Source organism: Meriones unguiculatus, chromosome 4 (genome assembly GCF_030254825.1).
Source record: "Meriones unguiculatus strain TT.TT164.6M chromosome 4, Bangor_MerUng_6.1, whole genome shotgun sequence".
Taxonomy (NCBI): domain Eukaryota; kingdom Metazoa; phylum Chordata; class Mammalia; order Rodentia; family Muridae; genus Meriones; species Meriones unguiculatus.
Genome location: NC_083352.1, coordinates 67414355 through 67435689, shown reverse-complemented (window position 1 = coordinate 67435689; position 21335 = coordinate 67414355). Strand labels below are relative to the sequence as shown.

The 21335-nt window shown below is 44.4% G+C and overlaps 1 protein-coding gene across 1 annotated transcript in view; it reads right to left on the bottom strand.

The window, feature by feature from the left end:
• LOC132653796 (grainyhead-like protein 2 homolog) overlaps positions 1 to 20459 on the bottom strand; it is a 60013-nt gene extending 39554 nt beyond the window's left edge. The window contains exons 1-2 of the mRNA XM_060383222.1: positions 20438 to 20459; positions 19909 to 20078 (exon numbers count right to left, since the gene is read on the bottom strand). Coding sequence (XP_060239205.1) covers positions 19909 to 20078; positions 20438 to 20459 — 192 coding nt within the window. The remainder of the gene's footprint in view (positions 1 to 19908; positions 20079 to 20437) is intronic.
• Between the last annotated feature and the right edge of the window lie 876 nt (positions 20460 to 21335).

The window sequence follows — 21335 nt, the reverse complement described above, 5'->3', positions numbered from 1 at the left end:
CAAAAGTCTCCCACCCAAAAAAAGCCCAGGACCAGATGGCTTCAGCGCAGAATTCTACCAGACCTTCAAAGAAGAGCTAACACCAATTCTCTTCAAACTATTCCACAAAATAGAAACAGAAGGAATATTACCAAATTCATTCTATGAAGCCACAGTCACCTTGGTACCTAAAACTCACAAAGACTCAACAAAGAAAGAGAATTTCCGGCCAATCTCCCTTATGAACATTGATGCAAAAATACTTAATAAAATACTTGCAAACCGAATCCAAGAACACATCAAAGATATTATCCACTATGACCAAGTAGGCTTCATCCCAGGTATGCAGGGGTGGTTCAATATACGGAAATCCATCAATGTGATCCACCATATTAACAAACTGAAAGAAAAAAAACCACATGATAATCTCCCTAGATGCTGAAAAAGCCTTTGACAAAATCCAACATCCATTCATGTTCAAAGTATTGGAGAGATCAGGGATACAAGGCACATATCTAAACATAGTAAAGGTGATATACAGCAAGCCTATAGCCAACATCAAACTGAATGGAGAGAAACTTAAAGCAATCCCACTGAAATCACGGACAAGACAAGGCTGCCCACTCTCTCCATATCTCTTCAACATAGTGTTGGAAGTCCTTGCTAGAGCAATAAGACAGTTGAAGGAGATCAAGGGGATACAAATTGGAAAGGAAGAAGTCAAATTATCACTATTTGCAGATGATATGATAGTATACGTGAGTGACCCCAAAAACTCTACCAGGGAACTCCTACAGCTGATAAACACCTTCAGCAAAGTGGCAGGATACAAAATTAACTCAAAAAAATCAGTAGCCCTCCTGTATACAAAAGACAAAAGGGCTGAGAAAGAAATTAAGGAAACAACACCCTTCACAATAGCCACAAATGACATAAGGTACCTCGGAGTAACCCTAACCAAGGAAGTCAAAGACTTGTATGAAAAAAATTTCAAATCTCTGAAGAAAGAATTAGAAGAAGATATGAGAAGATGGAAAGATCTCCCATGCTCATGGCTTGGTAGGATTAACATAGTAAAAATGGCCATCTTACCAAAAGCAATCTACAGATTCAATGCAATGCCCATCAAATTACCAACACAATTCTTTACAGACCTGGAAAGGAAAATTCTCAACTTCATATGGAATAACAAGAAACCCAGAATTGCTAAAACAATCCTCTACAATAAAAGATCTTCTGGAGGTATCTCCATCCCTGATCTTAAGTTGTACTATAGAGCAACAGTTTTAAAAACTGCATGGTACTGGCATAGAAACAGAATGGTGGATCAATGGAACCGAACAGAGGACCCAGAAATAAACCCACACACTTATGGACACCTGATCTTTGACAAAGACGCCAAAACCATACAATGGAAAAAAGATAGCATCTTCAACAAATGGTGCTGGTCTAACTGGATGTCTACATGTAGAAAAATGAAAATAGATCCATACTTGTCACCCTGCACAAAACTGAAGTCCAAGTGGATCAAAGACCTCAACATAAAACCAGACACATTAAATCGGCTTGAAAAAAAAGTGGGAAATACCCTAGAACTCATTGGTACAGGGGGAAACTTCCTGAACAGAACACCAACAGCACAGGCTCTAAGAGCAACAACCAATAAATGGGACCTCATGAAACTGAAAAGCTTCTGCAAAGCAAAGGACACCGTCATCAAAACAAAGCGACCACCTACAGATTGGGAAAGAATCTTCACCAACCCTTTATCTGACAGAGGACTCATATCCAGTATATATAAAGAACTAAAGAAGCTGAAAAGCAGCAAACCAAGTAATCCACTTAAAAAATGGGGAACAGAGCTAAACAGAGAATTCTCTGTAGAGGAATACCGAATGGCAGAGAAGCACTTAAAGAAATGCTCAACCTCATTAGCCATTAGGGAAATGCAAATCAAAACAACCCTGAGATTTCACCTTACACCCATGAGAATGGCCAAGATCAAAAACTCAAGTGACAACACATGCTGGAGAGGTTGTGGAGAAAGGGGAACCCTTCTCCACTGCTGGTGGGAATGTAAACTTGTACAACCACTCTGGAAATCAATCTGGCGCTTTCTCAGACAACTAGGAATAGCGCTTCCTCAAGATCCAGCCATACCACTACTGGGCATATATCCAAAAGAGGCTCAAGTACACAAAAAGGACATTTGCTCAACCATGTTTGTAGCAGCTTTATTTGTAATAGCCAGAAGCTGGAAACAACCCAGATGCCCCTCAACTGAAGAATGGATGCAGAAATTGTGGTACATCCACACAATGGAATATTACTCAGCAATGAAAAATAAGGAAATCATGAAATTTGCAGGTAAATGGTGGGATCTGGAAAGGATCATCCTGAGTGAGTTGTCTCAGAAGCAAAAAGACACACATGGTATATACTCACTCATATAGACATACAACATAGGACAAACCCACTAAAACCTGTGTTTCTAAAGAAACTAAGCAAGAGAGAGGACCCTAACTAAAACGTCCAAACCCCATCCAGAAAGGCAAAGAGGATGGACATCAGAAGAAGAAGAAAACAGGAAACAACCTAGGAACCTACCACAGAGGGCCTCTGAAAGCCTCTGCCCTTCAGACTATCAAAGCAGATGCTGAGCCTGATGGGCAACTGTTGGGCAGAGTGAACGGAATTTTAGGTAAGAACTGGGAAATAATAAGAGCTGGAGAGGACAGGGTCTCCACAAGGAGAGCAACAGAACAAGAAAATTAGAACATAGGGAACTTCCCAGAGACTCATACTCCAACCAAGGACTATTCATGGAGATAACCTAGAACCCCTCCACAGATGTAGCCCAGGGCAGTTCAGAGTCCAATTGGGTTACATAGTAATGTGAAGAGGGACTGCCTCTGACATAATCTGATTGGCCTGCTCTTTGATCACCTCCCTCTGGGCGGGGAGCAGCCTTACCAGGCCACAGTAGAGGACAATACAGCCACTTTTGATGTGAACTGACAGACTAAGATCAGAAAGGAGAGGAGAACCTCCCCTATTAGTGGACTTGGGGAGTGGCATGCAAGCAGAGGGAGGAGGGAGGGTGGGATTGGGATGGGAGGAGGGAGGGGCTTATGGGGGGATGCAGAATGAATAAAGTGTAATTGATGAAAAATTTAAGAAAAAAGGGAAAAAAGTAATTTAAGAACCTTAAATGACTTTCAAAATTGGAGGAAAACATGGAGTTAGTCAATTGGCATGGAACACGTCTCGCCCCTGGGGGCAATGGTCTCCTGAACCTACTCAGACCTCGGACACCACCACTGCTAGTTCTAGAACTGACGCAGGATGTTCCAACGAGGGGTTAAGGCTTCTCATAATATTTCCTATAAGCCCACACCTGTTTGTCTATATCCCCCATTTTTATTCATTATTAGCCAGATAGAGCCAAGTAATTGTGGTAATGATACTTGCTTTTTTTTAAACCCCAATGCTAGTAAAGTTAGGTATGCCCTGGTTACTCGCATGCCTCACTGGGTACCTGTGCCCATTGATGCCCCTCGCGCTATGACTCTCTTCAGACAGAAAAGGGATCTTGGAACTACAGCCACCATTGTTACTACCATCTCATTGACGGCTGTTGGAGCTACCACCAGGGCATTAGCCATGAGTCATACTGGGCAGACTGCTCAGACCCTGAATAATCATTTAGCCAATGTAGCTCATGCCTTAGTTGTACATAAAGGAATTAATGCTCAACTAAAAGGAAGCTTGATGGTGTTCAATCAGAGGATTGACCTCTTGCAGGAGCAAATTGATACCCTATGGCAAATCGCTCAACCTGGCTGTCAATGAAAGTATGCTGGACTTTGTGTCACTAGCATACAACATGAGAATTTTTCCTGCGCTGCAAATCTGTCTAAACAATTGTCGAGCTATATTTTAGGTAATTGGACTGGAGAATTCGATACTACGATGGAGCAGCTGAGAGTGGCCATTGTCACAGTAAATTCTACCGGAGTGGACGCAGGACTAGCCACAGGATTATCAACATGGATTGCTGCAGCCATGAATCATCTGAAGGAATGGGCGGGCATGGGAGTGTTAGCAGGCCTTCTGGTGTTGGTCTCCTTGGTTTGCCTGTGGTATATATGCAAGATTAGAGTCTCACAACAGTGTGATGCAGCCATGATCATTCAGGCCTTTACAGCCATTGAAGCAAGGCATTCTCCCCAAGCATGGTTGGATACCATAAAAAGCTAAAATGATACGCTCAGGATGCGAGGCTAAGCACTGCACTCAGGGTCAGCCGCTTTGGACCCAGAGAAGGGCATGTCTGATTGCATGCGGGTTGATGCCCCAGGTCCCGCCTCTGAGAAAAAGGTATTGGACGGTCTGATGCTCTTTGGGTGGATGACACCTAAATGAACATCTGTACAAAGTCCCAATTTATTTCTATTATCAGAGATCAGACCTCTACTCTTGCCTGATGCGTCTAAAACAAAAAGGGGGAACTGTAGAGAGCTGCGAAATGCTGTGCCTTAAAGATGGAGCTGGTTTCCGCCTTCCACCTTCCCGATGGTGAGTGCTCTCTGTCAGGAACAACTCCACATTTGGCTAAGGCCGAGGATCTGGCTTGCTTCCATGTATGTGGACCTATCTGCATTGCCCCCGTGGCACGCCTGGGTTGGCTACCCAGAGGCTATTTAAGCTGTGGGCTGGCTTTCCCCGGGGTCTGAGGATTGTTCAATGTTCCTGAATAAACTGCATTGAAAAAAAAAAAGATTACAGTAGCAACGTGACCACTGATGTGATGGTCAGGAAGGAGGCGTCCTTTTCTAGGCACACTTGACTTGTTCTATTGCTGCCAATGGGATGATCTAGGCCAGAATGCAGTTTTGTATCAGCAAACAAAATGCTCACTCTGCTGAACTAGTGGTTGTCCCTAATTCTGGCCCTGTATTTCACAAAGATCTCCCTGATGTAATCCACCATCACTCCAGACTCCATCTATAGGTCTGCCTAGTAGAAGAGAAGACAATGTTCTGGTGGATATTTCCTACATGACTGGCTTGCTAATTTGCATGTCATTCACTGAGGGTCAATGATAGCTAGGAATAAAAGCTAATTATGGTCTGTCATCTCCAAGTCTGACCTAAGAGAGCTAGAGCAACAGATCATGACTATTTACAAGGACCACTTAAGTAGCCTAGTCATCTAGAGCCAATGAGATAACGGATGCTCACTGGCAATAAATAGACTCAGTCATCCTTGGAGGAGCCATAAAAGTCAATCACCCTGTACACAAGGTCCTTAAAAACCAATAGAGTTCAACAGGGAGATATTTAGATTTAATGCTCTTAAAAGAGAAAGGTCTCCACAGAAGGCCCAGAGTGGCTCAGACTCAAGGCAGCCTGATCCCATAAAAGGTAAACCTCAGGAGCCTGCCTTCTGTGCTGGCATCTCTCGGGTCAGCCCAGCATGCAGGGTGCTGTGCTGGGCTCAGCAGCGCTTCCTTCTCCTGGCCACCTCCTGGAAAGCAGTTTCAGGGTCTGATGGCATCAATCACAGCCTGGCTGTGCCACACTCAAAATCCAAATGGTTGAACTTTAACGGAAGTGGGAGTGGGGCGGCACAGAAGGCTATTAACTGAAAACTTGGCCGAGGAGCTGATAAGCATTTGCTTCTTTTTGCAAACCCAACCATGTCCCACAGCTCCACCAGTAGTAGGCAAACCCAAGAGCAACTTTCCCCTAAGTTGACCTACAAAGAACCCAACGTAAATGTGTTGCAGAGCTGAGGACAAAGCATGATTTCACCCCCTGAATGTTCATCTAAATGTCAAGCACAGAAAGTTATTTCTAGCTTCAACAGGAGCTCAGGCTATGCAAAGAGCAGATGGACTCGGTACATAGCTGACCTGTCCCTGAGTTACACACAATTGTGCAGCCTCTGCTTACATCCTTCCCAAAACTCAGGTGGATTCCTCTAATTCTAGAAGCACACTTTTCCTTCTTCAGGAAGACTAATTAAATCTTGTGCAGTCAGGCAAATAATAGACACCATTTCAATTTCCTCACATGTTCAGAGTGAAGCAGATAATTTTTTAGACACCTTCCCCAGAAAAAGCAGTCTAAAGCATGTGACTTTTTAAAAATAAAATCACTTGTTACATGTGAGTGACAATTCCCCTTTTGTGGCTTCGAACATAAAAGTGACTTTGCTGAGGTCTCAACCCCAGCTGCACACCAGGCAAATAAGACAGTTTATTAAAATGAACACAGCAGGGAGCTTCAGAGCCAACCCATGATCTCATTGTTAATTTCCACTGTTTCTTGGGCTTTCCAATAGAAACAGTCAACCCTATCTTTAATTGATTTAATTTAGAAAGCAATTTAAGATTTAAAACTAAATCCTCACAACCATGATTCAGTGTCATGGATTTATTTGACTTCATACAAATTGAATTTTGTACTTGTACTATCTTTCTGGCTAAAGGCTATTTATATATTAATGTATTTCCTAATACTCAGGATCCTAAAGAACTCATCTAAAGAATCACACAGGTTTATTGCAATAATCACAGGTAGGGTGTGCACCAAGAAATAAGTTTAACACTAGAACCCATTCTCCCTTCATAAATATTATATAAATAAGTAAGTGTGTTGGTGCCAATTTCTCTCCTCTTTTTTCTTCTTCCTCCCTCTCCTCCCCCTCCTTCTTTCCCTTTCTCCCTCTCTCCTCCTCCCACCCCTCCTCCTTCTTCTCTCCCCTTCTTCTTCCTTAGACAGGATCTCACTATGTGGCTCTAGCTGTCCTGAACTCAGAGATCCTCCTGCCCCTGCCCCTGCCCCTGCCCCTGCCCCTGCCCCTGCCCCTGCCCCTGCCCCTGCCCCTGCCCCTGCCCCTGCCCCTGCCCCTGCCCCTGCCCCTGCCCCTGCCCCTGCCCCTGCCCCTGCCCCTGCCCCTGCCTCTGCCTCTGCCTCTGCCTCTGCCTCTGCCTCCCAGGTGCTGGGATTAGTTCTTGGTTCTTATTAAAGACCTTTAGATAGCTTCCTTACATTTTGTCATTTTTCTTCCACATGAGTGCAGATGGAATGACAAATGAAACAGGCAAAAAAAGTAAGAGTAAACTCTAGCCAAGCAAGAACATAATAAAATGTGAGCTATCGCTCACTTCACGCTGTGACTCACCCAGCAGTGACAAGCATCCTCCTGTGCTGGCAGTGTGCTCAGAGGTGAGGATAGCAAGGCAAGACCAGCCCCCACACCTGCTCTCAGGCCCCTTTGCTGTTTTGTTCAGGATTTCCTGAAGCCTCAGATTATACAGCACTTGTAGATATGATTACTGTATTTCTTTTTTTTGTTTTATCTTTCATTCTTACAATGTATTTATTTTTTACACATGCTACAAGTGCGTCTGAATACACACAGATGAACATTTGAGTTGCTCTCACATTCTACCCTGCCATGGTTTTTCTGTTTTTCCACACCAGTGTGTTTTTTGTTGTTGTTTTCCAAGCACGTCAAATCTGGTCCATTTCAGGGCACTTCGGTCTGCTGTCTCTGCAGATCCACACTGGACGACTGGATGACTACCCCGCCCCCTTTGAGACTTCAGTTCAATACTAACTCTTCAGACACACAAGCCAGAGTTACTTTTCTCTCCTTCCCATCCAGAGGCATACTTGACTGCATTTCTCTTTTCTGTTTTCTTCATACACTGAATAGTATTTGAATTTAATGTGTTTAGTTACCTGTTCCATGAGGGCAAAAGCCCAAAAGGCCATTTCTCTGTCTCAGGTCAGCTTCATTCTGCCAGGCTCCTCATCAAGTATTCCTCATCAAGTTCCTCATCAGGTTCCTCATCAAGTATTTACTCAATGAGTTAAGAAACATAATTTTTTTCCAAATATGCATTTTTCCTTTATGCACAATCGTGCTTTCATAATAGTACCTAGAAGCTGAGACTGACAGAGTAGCTGAAGTTGTCAAGACAACACAGTGGGTCACTGCTGACCGGATATACCCTCTGAAGCTACCTGACAGCGTGTCTGCGTGCCCATTTACCTACCTAGTGACTGAGGTAGCAGTATAGCTACGATAAGACCAACAACATACTCAGCATGATTGTCTGTCTGTCCGTCCAGCTAACCACCTCCCTATCCACACATGCTCACACCCTTGGAAGGGCTACAGATGAGAAGCACAGAGGCTCATGCCCAGTTCTAGTCAGTGTTGTGGAACAAGCATAATTAGTTGAACAATACAAACCATACTTGGTATGAGAACTTGCAAAGAAGTAAAGAGCTTAACTGGGAAGGCTTCCTGTAGGAATCAGGGGTGAGAACAAAGGCTGCGGGATGTGGAGATCCCTGGAATCAGCGTCGAAGCTGCCCTGGGGCCCGTGTGTCATGCGTCAAGTGGGACAAGTAGGTGTGGGCCACAGTACCCAGTAAGAGGCCCAGTGAGACCTGAGAAAAGCAGTGGGGCTCCGGAGTGGCAGGGTTCACACCCTTCCAGAGTAGGTGAGAGAAACATTAAAAATGTAAGACGAACCTGGGCCAGGCAGGCTGGTAGTGAAAGGGCACAGGGCTCCCCAGGGAGCCAGAGGCTTCGGCTACAGCCTCCAATGCAAGTGGTAAGTGGGGTCACCTGAAGTGAGGGGGTTAGAAGATGCCAGCTTTCTCTACAGCTGAGAGCAGGGTGAAAGTCTTGAACAAAAACAGAGAGAGAGAATGAAAGAATGAAAAAAAGAAAGAAAGAGAAGGGGAGAGGGAGGGAGGGAGGGAAGGAAGGAAGGAAGGAAGGAAGGAAGGAAGGAAGGAAGGAAGGAAGGAGCAGAAGGAAGCTCCTTCAGCCAGCCCTCCTTCTTGCAGACCCTGTCTTTTGAGAAGCTCTAATAATCCCCACTTTGGTGCTATGGTATTTAAATGAGGCCATACTTTTCAACCGGAAAGGAGCCATACAAGCAAAAGTAAGGAGCTTCTCCAACCTCGCCACCCACCACACAGCCCACAGCCAACCTCCATGATGCTCATCTTTGTAACTGTTCTTCCTCAGAGCCAGAGCAGTCAAGCAGGCCACCCCTGTGCACTGCTCAGGTAGCTATACTGCACCACAGGGGTCCCCAACCCTGCTCTTTCAGGGGGACACTACCCTATCCTGGCCAGATTTTTCCTCAGGGAGTTTGTAAAGCCAACCTCAGATGACTCCAGTTTATAAGCCTCAATGATTAAACAAACATTAAATCAAGGTAAATTTATTTTTAAAATATCAAATTGGCTGACTGGTGGTGCATGCCTTTAATCCCAGCACTGGGACGCAGAGGAAGGTGGGATTTTTAGTTCAAGGACATCCCAGTCTAAATAGTGAGTTCCAAGACAGCCAGAACAACACAGAGAAACCCTGTCTCACCAAAAAAAAAAATGATTAAGTCTACTTCTCCACAGAACTTAGCAGGAGGGATGTCTAGGCCAGAGAGTCCATTCATCTCCAATTTTCACTGTTCAGCTCTGCCACCCCATTGGATCTTACACAGCAGCATACTAGGATGAGGAGGGCCTTGGACACTGCCTAACAGTGACTGCTTCACACATTGACAAGCTCCCTGTTGTGGGAATTTAAGTGTAAATTCAGTCAACTTTTTGGTGGTTTTGCTTTCTTGTCCTCTCTTTCTCTCTATCACACCCTCTCTGGATAGGGCCTCATATATTCCTGGTATGTGTGTGGCTGGTGATCAAAACCTGGGCTTTGCACATACTAGGTGAGCAGCCTAGCAACTTAGCCACATCCCCAGATATAAAAACTTTGTAATGCTCTAATCCAATACAAAACTCAAAAGGCACCAAAAGCAAAACTGCAAACACTCTCCCACCCTTGCTCCCCAGTCAAGTACCTCAGTGTACTATGCAAATGTGAGTTCTGTCCTATTCTGCAAAGGGCAGAAGAGAACACATATTCCCAATTCTCACTTTTCCCACATAATGATGAAATCTGATAGCTGTGTTTCTTTAAAAATGCTTACATATAGAATGAGAAATCCCCCCCCCCAATTAGGCTGTTTCCAGCTTTTAGTTTATAACCAATGCCACTGTGAATGTCTGTGTGGTTTTTGTATACAACTGTACACAGGAACATAAATTTGCTGCTTAAGTTGTTTTCTCCAGCTGAAAGTGGAGAAGAAAAAGCCATGCCTCAGTGGTTCCTGCCTGTGATACCAGTGCTGGGAGGTGGAGGCAAGAGTCTTGGAAGTTCACCTTAGTTCCAGGCCTGTCTTAGCTTCTCTGAGAGCAGGACCTGTGCCTGGCCAGGAATCCCATCTCTCAAAACTGGTATCTCATCTGCTGCCTCAAATACACCCTTGTCTCCCTGGCCGTGAGAGTGGAGATGTCCCTTCACAGTCCTCCCAACATAGACCAGCACTATGGAAGGACTGTGCTCAGCCTAGACTTGCTTGGCTCTGTTGTGCATTTGCTGTGTTACTGAGGTAAGCTACTAACTTCAACTCACTCCTCAGATGAAAGCTGTCACCTGCTTAGAAACACGAATAATTGGATAATACGTATAAAGGCCTAGCAGGGTGCCTGATATATAGTAATTGCTGAACAAATATTAGTCATTGTGCACACAGGCACACACCATTATGTCATGAAATCCAAGTGTGTAATCCAATTCTCTGCACAACACAATAGCTTATAGCTGTGAAGTTCAGAGCCGTAAGTAGAATGCAGGGCAGAGACCATGGCTGCTCCACACTAACAAAAGATCAACTGATATCTTCGGTGAGATGCCATCCAAAGATTACTCCTTGTTTACAAGCATTAGCTCCAGTTTTCCTGTCAGCCCTTACCTTATAAAAGAGGAACAAAGGCAAGGCTTTGTTTAAGTTCAATACCACAGACTCCAGCAAATGTTTGTCTTTCCCTTTTAAAGCTCCCTCTGCCCACACCACGCCCCAGCAAACACATAAAAACGCCATTTGCCCTGCTCGGCTGTGTGTAACTCAATCCTTCTGAGACCTCTCCCAGGAGCCTCTCCCAGTGCTCTCTTTACTTTTGAGACCATGGGATGCCCTATAATATTCTCTATCAGATAACCTGCTTAAAATCGGCCTAAGTTAAGCAAAATACTAACTTAGTCTAAGTGAATGGTAACTTCTGCACAAACGGCTTTATCTTTTAACTGCCGTAGAAGCTCCCTAAGAAAAGGCATCAACTTCCTGTTGATGCTGTGGGGTAGGGAACCAGCAAAGTTATGAACCTTGCTCACCCAGAACTATGGCATCCTTTAGGCAGTCCATTTGCTCTCTCTGTGCATTCTAAAAACCAATGTTTGCACATCTTGTCCCCTCCTCTGGTGTCCAGGAGTTCAAGGAAGAGTTCAAGGGAGAGTCCATTTAGAAGCATGCCCTAGGAAGGTACACCATGACTACCAAATTTAGATTTTTGTAAATTACTTTTCAGATTTATGCATTTTATTCTATGAACAGAAGTGTTTTGCGTGTGTGTGCGTGGTGTGTGTATGTGGTGTGTGTGTGTATGTATGTATGTATACCATTTGCATGGCCCAGGCTCTATGAGTTTAGAAGCATCAGACCCTTCAAAGCTGGAGTCACAGATGGTTGTGAGCCACCATGTGAGTGCTGGAAATAGAACTTGGGTCCTCTACAAGACTAGTGCTCTTAACCACTAAGTCATCTCCAGACCCAGAAGTTTAGCTTTCTAAGAGCGCTGTACTTGACACAGAGCACCAATAAAGCAGGGTGTGATTGCACAAGCCTGTAATTCCAGCACTGGGCAATGGTGGCAGGATTATCAAGAGATCACAGCCAGCCTCTGCTACATGAAAGCTTGACTCAACAACAGCACCTGTTAGACATCTCAGATGAAAAAAGAAATACTGGAAAAGAGACAGCTAGATGAGGCTGGAAAAATGATTCAGCAAGTAAGTGCATTCAGTGCTCTTCCAGAGGATCCAAACTTGGTTCCTAGCACCCATGTTTGGAAGTTTACAACTGCCTATAACTCCAGTTCAAGGGGAATCTGACAGCCTCTTTTGGCCTCTATGGGAAATGCATACAAACACACACACCCAAATAAAAATTAAAATGAAAAAGTGAAAGAGGAGGAGGAAGAAAAGAAATAGCAAACCTGAGACATGATAGGTACTGAGTTTAAGGATAGCTTTTAATTAGCATAATCTCACTCACCTAAAGTAACTATAAAGTTGTACAAGATTAAAAAATTCTGTTCTCCCCAATTCACTGCTTTCTTGTAGTGAAATGTCACTGCCATCACAGACCTGCTCTGTTAACAAGCTGTCTCTTAAACTCAGAGGGACTGTACTGTCCATTCCTGGCTCACATGCAGGGACTGGGCGGGGCTTGCTCACCACTAGCTGCACCTTGAGAGAGGAGCACCTGAAGGAAGAAACCAACACACAGGAGGAGAGACAAGGGAAGTTGCTCTACAGGACACAGGTCCTCAGATCTACACACTGACTCTGCCTACTTGCCCTATAGTACAGGTGCTGCTAGGCACTGCTTCCCATTGGCTTTTGTCTTCCTCAGAGACAGATTTACAGATGGATGAAGACCTCTTATCTTCAGTTGTCATCAGCCAGCCATCTCAACAACCACTCCTCAAAAAACAGCCTCAGGTTTAGATGACATCTTTTAAATATTAGAGCAAACTCAGATACTTAACATTAATTAGAAGTAGACTAGTAAGGAAGCAGGGCTCAGGGGAAATGTCAGCACGCCATGGCCACAATCACCTGATGGGTTTCTACAGGTACAAGCTTACAGACAACTTTTTATTCTAAATCCTCTCTCTCTCTCCATTCCTCCTCCTCCTCTCTCTCCTGTGGGGTGTGTGTGAAGGTCAGAACAACTTGCAGTGTGTTTGCTTATTTGATTGCTTAAGTTGCACATACCTTCATCTTCTCTGAAAATAATCTCCATCTTAGTTTTGTTTGTGTGTTACATGCTGGGCCTCTTGCATGGTTTTGAACAAAAGGAAAAGAACAAAAAGTCTCTACTATTCATGACAGGAAAAAAGTATAAAAGAAAAACACAAGCCCATAAATGTGAAAATAAATTTCAGGATACCAGAGAAAGAGCTAGAGAGGTGAGTAGATAGAGAATAAATGTGTAAAGGTAGAAAGAACCCAGTTAAATACCTCAGAACTGCAGTCTTGGGAAATGCTGCTCTTTAGTGTGTACAGAGTAGAAAGACCCGCTAATGTTAGGCTATTCAGAGCACGCATGTGTGAGTGGGCACGTACACACACATTCAGCAGAGATTGTTGATGTCAAGTTAGTCTACACACATACAAGCACTCAGCTGAAGAGAGCAAAATATCTGAAGTAGTAGCTACGTCCATTCTGGTCAATGGTTTGGGGTTTTGTTATTGTTGGTGGTGGTAGTTCTTTTTGGTTTTTCAAGACAGGGTTTCTCTGTGTAGTCCTGGCTATCCTGAAACTCACTATGTGGACCAGGCTGGACTCAAACCACAGAGATCCACCTGGCCTCTGCCTCCTGAGTGATGGGATTAACAATGGTTTTTATGATACAAACAAGTAATGCTCCAGGGCATAAGGATAAGGAAAGCTCTGGGCTCTGAAGTGTTAAAACAGCACACCAGCTTTTCTGGGGGCCAGCTGCTGTGGGGCTGAGGATGTTAAACATGGGGCCTGTGGCCAAGCAGGAAGAGTCATTTAATCTGCTTTGCTGAGGAGGCGAAGCTGATGCCCATCTTCCCTCCTGGGCCCATGTAAGTTGCACTCTGCAATTATTGGAAAAGGAAAATTATAGCACTTTTTTTTTTGGTCTCATTGTAATGGATGATTTGCTTCCATGAGGATGGGTAGGACAGGAGCCTGAGGGTAGCATCTGCCCTTCCATCTACCTAATCTTGCAGGACTGGGATGCAAATTGGAAGTTGAGATGCAAAGAAATGTCCTCCATGACATCTCTTAGCCCTGTACATCCAGTTGCATCCTAAACATCTGTTGATACAGACATGTTTCTGAAACTCTCTTCCTGAGACTGGAAGAACATTCACTGGTAATCTAATAATAAAGTGATGAATGGGACACATCAAGTCCTTAATTGCAGCTAGTGGAAGGTATTCAGGCAAACAGGACAGACAGCATCAAACAGGAAGCCTTGTTCTACCCTGACAGGCAGAGATGCTAAATCCAAAGGCAGCAAAGAATACCCTACTATGCCAGCTTAATATTACTGAATTATTTTAGGTTGCTTTTGTTTGTTTGTTTCAAGATGGGGTTTCACCATTTAGCCCTGGCTCTCCTGGAACTAGCTCTGTCCTCAAACTCATAAATATATCGGTCTGCCTCTACCTCCCCAGTACTGGGATTAAAGGCATGTACCACCACAGCCTGGCAGGTTTTTCTTTAAGACTTGTCAAAAGAAAGGCCAACAAGATGTCTTAGTGGGCAAAAGTACTTGCCACACAAGCTTGGCAATCTGAGACCTGTTCCCACAACCTAGATAGGGAGTTAGGGATGCTGGAGTGTCTGTAATCCCACAGTCCTCCTGAGAGATGGGACGCAGAGACAGGAAGTTTATGTCCTCCTGCCTGGACTGTGGAGGGTGACAGAGACAAGAGACCCTGACTCAGAGCAAGGTACAAAGAGAGATACAACTCTGGGAAAGTGTCCTCTGAGCTCTACATGCATGTCCTCACTCCTGTTCACCCAGGCTCACACAGAGAGACACATTAATAATAATAATAGACAGTAAACAAAAATTTTTCTAAAGAAAGATGTAATAGACTCGTCTTTAGTGGTGGTGAAGGAGAAATATTTTTTAATTCTTTATTAATTACACTTTATTTATTTTGTATCCCCCCTGTGGTTCCCTCCCTCCTTCTGTCCTAATCCCTCCCTTCCTCCCCCCTCTGCATGCATGCCCCTCCCCAAGTCCACTCTTAGGGGAGGTCTTCTTTTCCTTCCTTCTGATCCTATTCTATTAGGTCTCATCAGGAGTGACTGCATTGTCTTCTTCTGTGGCCTGGTAAGGCTGCTCCCCACTCAGGAGGAGATGATCAAAGAGCAGGCCAATCAGTTCATGTCAGAGACAGTCCCTGTTCCTATTACTATGGAACTCCACTTGGACACTGAACTGCCATGGGCTATTATCTGTGTAGGGGTCTTAGGTAATCTCCATGCATGGTCCTTGGTTGGAGTATGTCTCAGGAAAGACCTCTGTGCTCAGATTTTTTGGTTCTGTTGCTCTCCTTGTGGAGCTCCTGTCCTCTCCAGATCTTACTGTCTCCCACTTCCTTCATAAGATTCCCTGCACTCTGCCCAAAGGTTGGCAATAAGTCTCAGTATCTGCTTTGATAGTGTACAGGGCAGAGCCTTTCAGAGGTCTCTTTTCTCCTTCTTCTGATGTTCATCCTCTTTGCCTTTCTGGATAGGGATTGCACTCATATAGACATATAATATAGGATAAACCTACTAAAATCTGTACACCTAAAGAAACTAATCAAGAGGGAGGACTTTTGCTATGCTCAATCCCTATTGAGAAATATTTTTTACTGAATTAAGATTCTTCCAAAATATTGGCTGCAGAGGGATTTTTTTAAAGACTGGGGAGAGGGTGACCTCCCTCATCCTAGCATTTGCTAGAGTAGGAAGGCGCAAACACAAAACAAAGGGTGTAGTGTGCTGGTCTCCTAATATGGTAACAAGGCAAAGAGTGCAAGGAATTCTGCAGCATTCTAATGCTCACGCTGGTCTCCTGTATGGTCTCCATGACAGACATCCTAGCACTCAGGGACTAGGTTAACCTTGGAATCACTATGGAAGAGAGAGCAACACTGAAGAGGCATGGGGCATTTGAACTCTCCCTGGAAACCTGAGAAAGAGCTGCAGTTAGGGCTGCACCGTGTGGGTGATGTCACCGTCGCAGAGATGCTCTGAACCAGTACTCCAAGCTCACTACTCTTGAATGACTCAACAGTCTTGTGTGAAAAATCACCATCTTGGAGATTTGTGCTTGGCAAACCTGCTTTCTAGTACCAGTGTTTGACTTTAAAGAGAAACTTAAAATCGGAATGCCCTGCAGGTGAGAGTCATGTGAGAAAGTAAGGCTCAGAAGCTGTCCCATCATAACCCTCTGGGTGGGACCTCAGGCATCTGTGGAGTGTTTACCCTGACTCCCCACCATTCCACAGCTCGGCAAATAAAACTGAGGAAGGGGACATGAGATGCTGGAAGCTGGCAATGCCTGTAATACCAGCATTTGTAAGGCTGAGACAGGAGGATTGTTGTGAGTTCTGAGCCAGTCTGGGCCACACAGCTTGGCTTAAAAACCACCCCTGTCCCCAGAAAAAATAAACACAAATGCTGGAAACTGTGGTGCCAGGTCTAGGCCACAGCTGTACACTACAGCTGCACTGCAGGTGCCTTCTGCTGCACTGGCCAGGACCCATGCCCACCTGTGGGGACAGTGGGGACACTCAGAACTCCACCATCTACACACCAAGAACCTGAGACAATGCACAGTGCATGGTCCTCCAGACTGCAAAGACCCCGAGGGGAACAGGTCCTGTCCAAGACTGTTTAGCCTGCTTGAGTCACCTAATAGAAAGCCACTGTGGTACAACTGGAAAAACCGGCTCTGAGAGGTGGAACCTTGCAGCCACTAGGCCTGAAGCAGGCAGCCAGCTTGGGACCATGGCCAGAGCCTGGGACCACCACAGAACTTGAGCACATTCCTGGCCAAATGTTGTTCATTACTAAAGGAAGCTAAATAACTCAGTGTTGGTGTCCTCTCCTTTCTCCTGCTTGCTCCAGAGGAAAGATAGATGCAGGGCTAAGAGGCAGGGCTGCGTAAGGTCCTCAGAAGCAGAGCACTTGCCTAGCACATGGGAAGTCCTGGGGTCAATTTTAAGGACCACACAGGAGTGTGCGCACACACAAACAATAAACACAACATTAGAAGAGGGGCTAAGGAGAAGGCCCAGTGGGTAAAGTACTTGGCACATACACATGAGAAACATTTTAAATCTCATTGTGTTGCTACCTCCCAACAGTGGTAGCTAGCAAAGACCTGAACCTCGGGTGGATGCCATAGTGCGTAAAAATTCAAATGTATACCCAGGGCTGGGCAGAGAAAGTTCCAGAACAGAGTAGCACTAGGATAATGTCACTCATCATGAAAGCCACTTACAACCTTGCAAACTTAGGCCCAGTGCCTCTAGAATTCTTAATTATCAAAATAATTAAAAAACCTGCATCTAATAATAATAATAATAATAATAACAATAATAATAATGATAACAACAACAATAGTGATAATGATGATAATGATGAAGCCTGGTATTATAGTTTAGGCCTATAATCCCACACCCCAGAAGGTAGCACAGGGAGACCCTATCTCCAAAAAAAATGTTACAAACAAACTAAAAACTCTTTATTTTTAAACATGGGTGAAAATGTTAAAATTTAGAATAATTCATAAATGCACAATATTAACACATGTGCTTTGTGGACCATAGGTCTGTGTTTTCTGGCCACCAAAAAAAAAAATCCCAAACATCCTGTGATATAGACTGAGCTGCTGAGACCCCCTCCTGAAGCCTGCAAATATCTGTTGGGTATAAACGTAACAGCAACCCCCGAAAAGAAAACATTTTCTGTATGATATCACCAAACCCTCCCTGTTTAGCTGACAGTCTTTCCCACAACTGCTATCCTAGTGTTTCTTTTGCAGTCTACTTACTATAAAATCAGTAATAACCATTTGTAACATTAAAAAGCTTACTTATCACTTAAAACAAAAGACATTCACTAAAAATAGGTATTAAGGAAATAAAACAAACATACTACTGCAGGAAGTATCATAAAATATTGTCCAAGACCATTTGCCAATGTCTACAGAAAACCAGTATGTGTGCCTAGAAGTATACCTGTGCACATATGTGCAAACTCACATACAGACAGGCACACATGTGCACACTCATGCACACAGACATACATGTATCCATCCATGCATACATAAAGTGAGCACTTGTATATGGCAAGAGTGGTGTAGAATGAACTGGCTGCAAGATCAGCTAGTGTAGCCCCAAATCAACTATTCCATCAGCTTCCATGGAGCCTGTCTCTTGGGATGTCCACTTCTCTTTCAAAGGTCCCTACTGAAACAGCCCTTAACTCACTTGTCTCTACCATCCATTACAGCAGACTGTAATACTGAAAATACGGAGAGGACTGTGGTGCATGTTTAGAGCTAGCTTTAACACTCTAGGACATCTTCTGTGGCAAAATCCCATTTTTCTTCTCAGTAACCATGAAGTGGATATGGCCTCCCCCTGGTCACACTGCTGATTGGTTACTGGATCCCTTGCTGGATCGATATCCCCCAAAGCCTAGTAAGATGCCTGTAGAGACATTTGTTTTGACTGCCAGAGATTCTAGCACATCCCAGTACTGTGCCCTAACACAAACCCCTTTTGTGCAATAGTCTAGCCTCAAAGAGAAACATAAAGAGCAGGGGCCAGCACAGGCTAAAGAAAGATAGGCGGCAGGAGCCGTGGAATGGCGCAGACAACCTCAGTAAGCTGTGACAGTCTCAGGAGTAGGGAGAGAGTTGGAGAGGTCTCAGGCAGCCAAGAGCACATGGTGTGTGCAGGCATGCCAGAGACACATTTTGCCTGAAGTTCTGTGTGAAGCATCTTGTAGTAGGGCCTGTTCCCTTCTCTGGAACATTCTCCAGGCTGCACGGCTGACTTGTCACTGAATACCCATTTGGGTCAGCTTTCTTGGGCCTAAAGCCAGTTTCACCTACATTGTTTTATACATGAGCGGAATGAGACACTGAGCAATTCATTTTCTTCTGGAAAGCCTGCTTGCAAACTCCCAGCCAGTTTCCTCTCTCACCCAGCCTTCCCGCTGAGGACAATGAAGCATTGACAGCCTTGTTTACATTGACCTCCTCCTGAGATGAAAGACAAAGTCTTCTAACACTCACCAGCCGGTACACAGGTACACAACTGAAGCAGAAAACAAGCTTAGGTTTTATCTGAAACATCCTTTAAGTGCAAAATGAGGCTGAAGAATAAGACACTGAGACCCAGAATGAGCTTTGGGGCCTTCAAAACAGACCTGTGGCTAGAGAGCAAACAGGGCTATCTGTGGAAACACTTCCTTATCCAAACCAAGGTAGGGCAGGCATTTGTCCTTGATGCCTGTTTGTCAGAGACATTACTTACCCCTGCATGTCTCAGCTACACTTACACCCAAAGAAACAGAAGAGGGTCAGTCAACAAAGAAGTGTTTCAAAGTCATCGTGGTGAAGGTGATTGGAAGCCCTACTTCTGGAGCTCTGCTCCTTCACCTACTGAAGCTGTATGTCGCTACAGTGAAGATACAAGCTTCCTGATGGTGGCATAGAGAAGCCGGGGGCTTACGAGACTCCAAGTGTTAGATGCAAGTTCTAGACTGGAACATGTGGCCTGAAGAACTGAGGAGGGGCAACATGGCAGCTCATCACATTTTTTTCAGAGCAGAAGCTCACACCCCACAACAAAAGGACAAAGGCATGAATCCTCTAAAAGGGAATATAGCAGGGCCCCAGTGCTTGGGAGGAAGAGGCAGTTGAATCTTTGTGAATTCAAGGCTGGCCTGGTCTACAAAGAGAGTTCCAGGAGAACCAAGGCTGTTACACAGAGAAACTCAGTCTTTAAAAACCAAAATAGACAGACAGATACATACATACATACAGATACATAGATAGATACACAGATGATAGATAAACAAATAACTAAATAAATAAATAAAATAAGAAAGGTACCATGCTCGTTTTCTTCTTTTTGACTCAAGTTTCTAGGAAAACACTACACAGGGTTTTGAACAAGAGTCTTCATTCATTAAGAGCCATGGTAGGTTTCACTAACCTTTGCCTCTTCATTCACATCCCAGGTGAAGGAAACAGCATTGTACGCGATCTCTTCAATGTTTCCAATGGTGTTGAAGCTCTCCTTGTAGTCAGCTATGACAGTGAAAGAGAAAAAGGGCTTAGCAGGGTGGTAGCCAGGAGGAGAGGCACAGGCCTCTAATCCCTGCACTTGGGAGGTAAAGACAAGAGGATCTAGAGTTCCGGGTCATCCTTGTAACATAGACCAGCCTTGGCCAGTACATGAGACCCTGGCTCAAAACACTCACACGCCACACACATACATATGCACCCATGCACGCACACATGCTTGTACACTAAAGTAAGAGTCCCTCGATGACACATTATTTGTCAATGGTAAAGTTTTGGATTTGCCTATTTTGCAGTGTGACAAGCTACATATTTCTGCTTACAGAATTCTACGGCTGAAAAAAAATTTACTCACGTCTTTTTATTAAGAGTAAATCTATGTGAACCATGTCTTTATCTGATTTGATTATTAGGTCTTTTTTTTCTGTTCACCTTCCTACTTCCCACTTTTTTGACAGCCATCCCCCGCTCCCCCAATACACACACAGGGACAATTTTTAGAAGCAAAATATTCTGCCAGTCAGGTGATGTCACTAAAGGAACTGCAGTAGAGTGAAGGCTTTCCATGAGCAGTGATTTTGATAGAGATCAAACACACACTAAGCACACACTACACTGAGGCACCCCCATGCCAAAGAAGGACATTTCTAAAACTTATCTTAGTACTCCAGAGCGTTGCGTTAATCTCACTTGGCTGTCATCACCTGACCACTTTGGGCTCTGTCCTATGGTCACTCCTTACACAATATGTTATCTATTCCCTTATAGTATGTGTCTATTCCCTCATACAGTATGTAGTGACTCCCTTATAGAGTAGGTATCTATTCCCTTATGGTATGTAGCTATTCCCTGTCATCCCATTAGACTCCCCATGGAGTCAATAGAGATCAGCATGGGTGCTGTGTACTGTTATGGGCATGTTGGGCTACACAGAAAAGCCCAATTTGCTTATCTCCAATGATGAAACTGGTACCTCAGCACTGCAGGAAGATTCTTTATTGCTGGGAGCGGAATGGTGCAGGAAAACCCACCTCATGCTCTCCAGACTCCCTGGGATAGGCTGGCTGGTCTAGCCTCAGTCTGAATTCTATTTCCCCCTCTTTCTCGGATCACCTCTGCTTTCTATGATCCCTGAGGGGTTCAGAGCAGTTTGCTGAATGCTGTGTCTTCATTTCATCTACCCTACATGCAAATATCTGCCCACATGCACCTAGCCAGCCTAGAATCTTCTTGTGGAGAGTGCTAACTTATTTCCTTTTCACTCACTCCAGTGGTCTTTGAGAAACCTCAAAGCAAGATGTTTCTTTTCTTTTTTGGCATTGTTTTGTTTCTCTGTGC